At 38.7% G+C, this 6,910-nt stretch overlaps 1 protein-coding gene across 1 annotated transcript; it reads right to left on the bottom strand.

Annotated features, from left to right (window-relative positions):
• Positions 1-1,584: 1,584 nt before the first annotated feature.
• Positions 1,585-3,302, bottom strand: LOC122304091 (protein FAR1-RELATED SEQUENCE 5-like). The gene is made up of 3 exons (XM_043116134.1): positions 1,980-3,302; positions 1,833-1,894; positions 1,585-1,728 (listed from the first exon to the last, which is right to left on the bottom strand). Exons 1-2 carry the CDS (start codon positions 3,248-3,250, stop codon positions 1,846-1,848), a joined length of 1,320 nt encoding a protein of 439 aa, XP_042972068.1. The 5' UTR covers positions 3,251-3,302; the 3' UTR covers positions 1,585-1,728; positions 1,833-1,845.
• Positions 3,303-6,910: the final 3,608 nt, after the last annotated feature.

Raw genomic sequence — 6,910 nt, forward strand, 5'->3', positions numbered from 1 at the left:
TAGGTATGGGTGTTATATCTGCTTCTGCTCTGGACTGACCTGTTTGAGTCTTTATCTTGACATATTTAGCAGAGGACTCGAGCTGCCCTGTAGGATTGCGGCTTGAATGTATACATCTTTTTCTTTCCTGTTTTTTTTTTTAATTAAAAATGAGCAAACATTACATGAAATTAAAAATGTATGTACCAATTTCCTGATAATTGCAGTTGTGATATTTTGTACTTTGGTTGCTGATGTAAGTGTGGCATAGAGAACTGATGTAAGTGTGGCATAGAGAACTTTGGTGTTTGTAGGCAAGAACAACAAGCAAACATATGCATGCCTTCCCTTTTTCTACACTGAAATTTTTCTTGCTTCTCGATGTCTTTATGTTCAAGTTGGAATATTGTGTTAACATTCTCAGAATTTTTTCCTCTGCTTGGTTAGTTTGTGTTAACAGTTTGTGAAATTTATTAGCTGCTTGGTTCTTTTTTAGCATAGATTATCATGCCTCTGTTTTACAGCAAGTTCTAGAGAATGGCCTCCTCTTCTGCTTCAAGTGAGTGTACTGGAAAAGGGGAAGACAAAGCGTGTGTTGAGCGACCATTTTGCTATTGTGGATGCCAAGCATCGTTACGGATTTCAAGAAAATCCAATAGTTTTGGTAGAAGATTTTACAATTGTCCAAATTATAAAATGAAGCAACAATGTGAATTTTTTGAGTGGATTGATCTTCAAAGTGACCAAAACAACTGCTGTAAGCTGACATTGGAGTTAGCGGAACGAAGGAACGAGAGGGTACTTCATGAACGTCTACGCATCGAACAAACTAGATTCAAATCAATGGAGAAGAAGTACAATAGAGTCTTGATTGTGTTAATTTTGTCATGGTTTTATTTTTTTTGGTTTGTGCTGTAATTTAAGACGTCTTGGTTAGTGTAATTTAAGGCATGTTTTGGTTAGTTAGTGTAACTTGAATAGATGTAACTGGATGGTTAGTTTATGTAACTGGATGTAACTTGTTGGCCCTTTATGTAACTGGATGGTTAGTTTATGTAACTGGATGTTTTGGTTAGTTAATTCTCTAAGTCCATCTATCATGTTGAGTGGTATTTTTTGGAATAAATTGCAATGTTCAAATGCTGAAGAATACCCTACATAGTCTACCTGCACGTTACATTTTTGCATATCCATGTATACGGCTAACAATTGACCCTTAAATCAAGCACAAGCACTCTACCCTTATAATCATAAGGGTGCCGCCGGAGTCCAAAAAACCTAACAACCTGCATGTTTTTAGCAACCAAACTCCAAACAACCTTCATGTTTTTAGCAACCCGACTAAATTCTACATGTCCTTATAATCAATTTTCTCCATACATACAAAGCTTCCACCTCGATGGGGCTATCAAAGCTTCCAAAAAATATAATGGCACAAAATGCATCTTCCAAAAACAAAATAATCAAAGTTTCCATTTAACAAAACTTCCGCCCAAATAACATTTAACTTAGAATTGTTTTTAACAAAATTTAACAACCAAGTTACCAAAAAATAAAATTGTACAAAGCTTCCGCCCAAATAAAATTGACTAACTTAATTTCCATCTATTCGGAATTTAACAACCTCCATCTACCAATTTAACAAAATTTAACAAAACAATTCAATAAACATGTAATTTCCCAAGAACTCTACTACTAGCTCAGAATCAACATGCCCACTCTTCCCAAGCTTCCACCCACATAATCTCCCTGTCACATTAACAATAAAATTGGATTAGATTAACAATAAAGGTTGTATAAAAAGACAAATAACGACCAATACATTATGCTAAAAGACAAATAACATAACATACCATAAATATAGCACTATGGATCAACGTGTTGCGATATGTTGTCAATTGTTGGCCCAATATCCCTACATAAACAAGTCAATTGTTGGCCCAATCTATTATCTTCAATTAAAAACTTTATAAAGACAAAATAATATAAATCTTCATTACCTCACCGACGGACAATTGTTTTTAGCATGCCCTTCATTCTTGCAAATGCTACAGTGTCTCTTCTTCGTCGCATGTGTTTCTTTTGGGTTCTTCGCTCTCAAAGATTTTGGACGTCCTTTTGTTGGCACCCTTGGAGGATCCTGGACCGTTTGTGAGAAGTTCGATATAACTTGACTTCCCATGTTGTGATAATCTTTCGTTGGTTCGCATGCTCGTGAACATTCTACATTATCCTCCATCTCAAGTAACTCTTTGTGAACCTTCTCCAATGCATATGTGAGGTGATTATGTTTCGCTACTGACTGTGAGCCTAGTTCGACAATGTCGTAAAGTTGTAACATTGTTTTGGTTTTTCTCATCGTAGGCTCATCTAGTCCTTCCCGAATATGCCCTTCAGGAGATGGTATGTCAGGAATGGGTCGGCTCTTAGCATTAATAGTCCATCTTTCTAGCACATAATGTTGTGGCAATCTATCTAACTTCATTTTCTTCCCAACAACACACAATATATGCCTACAAAGAATTCCCATAAACTCCCACTTATGGCAAGTACATGTTGCATGTTCTTCATCACCCTCAAGCGTCACATGGTAAAGAGGTGTTTCTTTACCATAAGCATTGACTCCATATGTCTTGGTCTCACCCTCTTTTGATAATTTTCTTGCTTGGTATCGTAGACTATCGAAAAGTTCATTTTGGAAGATCATGAAGGACTTTCTTGTATAAACCATTGCCGCCTCCTCTTCAATTTTAAGAGGTGTCTTCATTATCGCCCGTGTAGATTTTGTCCGCACATCCTTCTCTTTCTCTTTGAAATAACGTGCATCTATAGCTTTTTCATATTGATGCACAAAGTCACTAACCATAGTGCTTGATTTGACATAGTCTTTGAAAAATTTATTCATACTTTCACTCCTTTGAGTTGTTGACATACCAGCACAGAATGTTGAACGTAAGTACGCCGGAACCCACTTATCCCGTCGGGCATAAAGATTTTGCAGCCAAGCATTTTCTCCTAACTCATACTTCACTAGTATCAAAGCCCATTCCTGCTCAAACTCCTCAGTTGTAATTGTCTCATGGATGCAATGACGGAAATCTTTTTGAAAGTCCGGATATTTGTTATATGCATGAGCCAAGTGTTCGGGGAACTTTTGTAAAATATGCCACAAGCACAGTCTATGAATTGTATTCGGGAGTACCTCTCCAATGGCCTTTGCCATCGCCTTGTCATCATCCGTAATTATAGTTGAGGGAGCACGACCAAGCATTGCCTCTTGCCATGTTCGTAATAACCATGTATATGATTCGGCTGTTTCACTAACTAACAGAGCACAACCAAACATAATGGTTTGATGATGGTGATTAACTCCAGAAAATGGCACAAATGGCATCTTATAAATATTAGTCAAGTACGTGGCATCAAATGTAACAACATCCCCAAAATACTGGTATGCAGCCCTTGATCGCGCATCAGCCCAAAAACAACTTCCCATACACCCATTTTTGTCAACTTGCATGGAGAAAACAAACCCAGGTTCTTTGAGTTGTCGATCAACAAAATAGGAATATAACCTTTGTGCATCTCCCTCTTCAAAAACTTTTCTCCTTTTGTTTCCCACGTAATTTTCAACATCCTTGCCAATACAGCCAACATTAAAGTCACCACCAGATTCTTTACTCAAGACCGACATAATCTTTCTTGTCGGTACACCGGACTCATTCAAAGTCATAATAAGCTTTTTCTGGACTTTACTAACTCCCCTGTGTCCACGAAGAAAACTAGTACTTCTCGGTGTAAGTAAAATATGGTTATGACCAACCACAAACTTGTTGACTATCCATTTTTCACCATCCTTTTTTATTCCCATTATTGCTTTACATCCAATTTTCGTCTCAGCTGGTTCAGGGATTGTTCGATCTTGTTCTTTCCGACTTGCCCGCCGAAATCCTTCTCTTGTGCATACATAGTCTACTGCACAAAGAGTTTTATCATCTTTCGACAACCGAGTATGATTCGTTCTAATTGCAAAACCTTTTCGTCTTGCATATGCCTTGTAAAATGCTTGGGCGTCTTCCACATCCTCAAATAACATACCAATGAATGGCTCCGAAGGACCACTACTCGACGAGGAAATGACATTGGCTCCTCCATCAACATTCGCTCCATGTTCCACTTGGACTCCATCTTCCAAATTAACAATATCTTCTAAATTCACATCTTCCAAATTCACATCTTCAAAATTCACATCTTCTAAATTCACACCACCTTGTACACTTGTGTTACTCATCAATATCTCAACTTCATCACTATCAGAACTCATTGTTTTGTCCTATTGTGTCAAAGTAAGAAATACAAGTCAGTACATGGGCTATTTCTATGGTTATATTTACATTAAAAAAAAATATATTTCATCTTAATATTTGTAATACAAACTGCATATTATTGGAATTACTCAAGTGTTTAATTTAAGAACGAGAACTTTATATAGAACTTCGAAGAAGTTAAATAACTTTCAATTAAGTTGAAAATAGACTTTCAAGGGTTACCATTTTGACCTTTTTCTTAACTTCATTGTAGGTTTCCAGATACGTCTAGTTTACCAATTTGTTTGTTGCAGGATCCTTTCTGGTGTAACATTGAAGTACTTCCTTTTTTGGGGGGAGGGGTTGGGGGCACTTGGGTTGAGGTGCTTCTTTTTTTCTATGTTTATTCTGTACAATAGCACTCAAGATGAATGGTATCATGGTCCTGTGATCGCTATTGAGTATGGAGTAAAAGTGGAGCATACTTTGAACAATTGGTGGGCCATTGTAATCATCATATCAGATAAACCATGATGATGAATAAATTCCTTTCTTTCCCAAATGGGTGCAAAGAACCATTTTGAGAATAACTTTAGACTGGTCGGTCTAATAATCATCAAATAACAGCCCTCTAATGTGCTGTTGACAAGTAGACTCCCCATTCTAACTTTGATGTACTTGCATCTCAAGTGAAAACTTGCACCCACTGAACGAGCCCATCCTCTCCCCTCCCTCCTCTCCCTTGTCTCATCTTCTCACAGCAAAACAACAAAATATGTCTACTTGTTCACAAAGTCAAGCAAAGCTTGCTTCTCCTCGATTGGGTCTGCATTACCCTGAATGAAAACCAAACTCACCACAAAAATCGAGGAGAAAATAACTCGCAGACCCCCCATTTCCTCACTTTGCGTTAAATTCCTAATTCTTCAACCAGATAACAAGTTGTTTCTACCAAACCAAAAAACTTCTCTTTAACATGTATAGTTCTGGTTGAATATGAACCAAAACAAATAGACAAAAAACTAAAAGAAAATAAAATGAAGGAACTGTCGACAAAAGTATTAACGGGTCTCAGAAAATTCACACAAAGAAATGAACTTGCGGACTCTAAAGGGACCTCTGGTGGGGATGAATTGTTGATGAGGTTCAAGTTTCATCCAGTAATCTATGATTTGTGCGGAAACATAAAAATAAATCCGAACCATAAACATAAAAGGAATTCTCTTCAATTTAACAAAGCTTTAAACCGATTCAAAAAATAAATCAACCGATTCAAAAATAAAAATAAACACAAAGTGTGCGGAAAATCGTTTTTACCTGGGCGTCAACAATCGGTCGACTTTCAGGCATTGTGGTGGAAGTGGCAGCCTCTGAATCAATGGCGGAGGTGGCAGCCTCGGAATCGTGCTGGACTGGTGGAGGTGGCGTCTGGAGGTGGTCGGCGCTCAGGCTTGGACGTGAATATCGGCTTCGTGGCCGACTAAAATCATGGGCAAACTAAGCACGACTCAGCCTCGGAATCTAGGTGGTGGACTGGTGGAGGTGGCGTCGGCGAGGTGGACGACGCTCAGGTGGAAAAATGTTGGGGTGAGGTTCAGAGTCGTTCGACTTTAGAGAGGGGGTGCTGTTCTTTTCACTCGGTTTCGGTTTCAGATTGTTTCCTTCAATCCTGTGTAACCGGTTCTACTTCTATTAAGGTGTAATAGATGACGTGTCTAATTTCTATTGGCTGGCTGTTAACAGCCATTTACCAGCCCGACCGCTTAGAAGCGGTTTTGTATGTTTTTCCTAGATTCAGCTCCTCTTCCCGTAGTAAGAACATCTACTGTATAGGGACGTGATCGGTGTGATTCGATCGTATTTTAGATCTTTTTTAGAATTAGATTGGTATATATCTGTTTTACAGATTTAAAAATAGATATTAGACCTATTTATCATTGAAATGTTTATTATTGAATTTTGGTCTTATATAGTCCGATTTTACGGATTATTTATATTAATAATAATATAATGTTTCTATATGTTAAAATATTAGTCTATTGATATTATAGTATAATTATATTATTTTATAGCGTTCTCCTCTCTCTCTTTTCTCTCTATCTTTTTCTGAAAAAGGGTTTCCAAACCCTAGTGTCGCTGATCTAGGGGGGAGGAGCTTTGGCTCCTCCCTTCCATCTCCTTTCCCTCTTCCCCTCTATTCCTCTTCATCCTCTTCTCTTTGTTTCTCTCTGTTTTTCGGGAGTTTTTTCTTCCGTTTTCTTTCCGTTTTTGATTCCGGCATTTTTTTGGTGGAGATGTTTCGATCTGTTGGCCTCCGGTGTTCGACGGCTTCCACGCGCACCACAGTGGACCTTCAAATGTGCCGATCTGTCGGAAGGAAGAGGAAGTTCGCCGAACGCAGCGGCGGGTGGATAGCACGCGCGGTTCGTAGCGGGGTGATTGAAGTTCAAACGCCACTGCCTAGGATTCTGTTCTGTCGCCACGCGCGGCTTATCTAGGACCGGGGCATCTGTTTTCTCAGGAGCTGACTGTCGTCTCATGCTCCGATGGCGGCGCGTGGATCGCACGCTCCTATTACAGTCCCTGCCGGTGCTTTTGTTCCGAGTTTTTGGTTTTGTTTAGTT

This window comes from Carya illinoinensis, chromosome 3, assembly GCF_018687715.1.
Source record: "Carya illinoinensis cultivar Pawnee chromosome 3, C.illinoinensisPawnee_v1, whole genome shotgun sequence".
In the NCBI taxonomy this organism is placed as follows: Eukaryota; Viridiplantae; Streptophyta; class Magnoliopsida; order Fagales; family Juglandaceae; genus Carya; species Carya illinoinensis.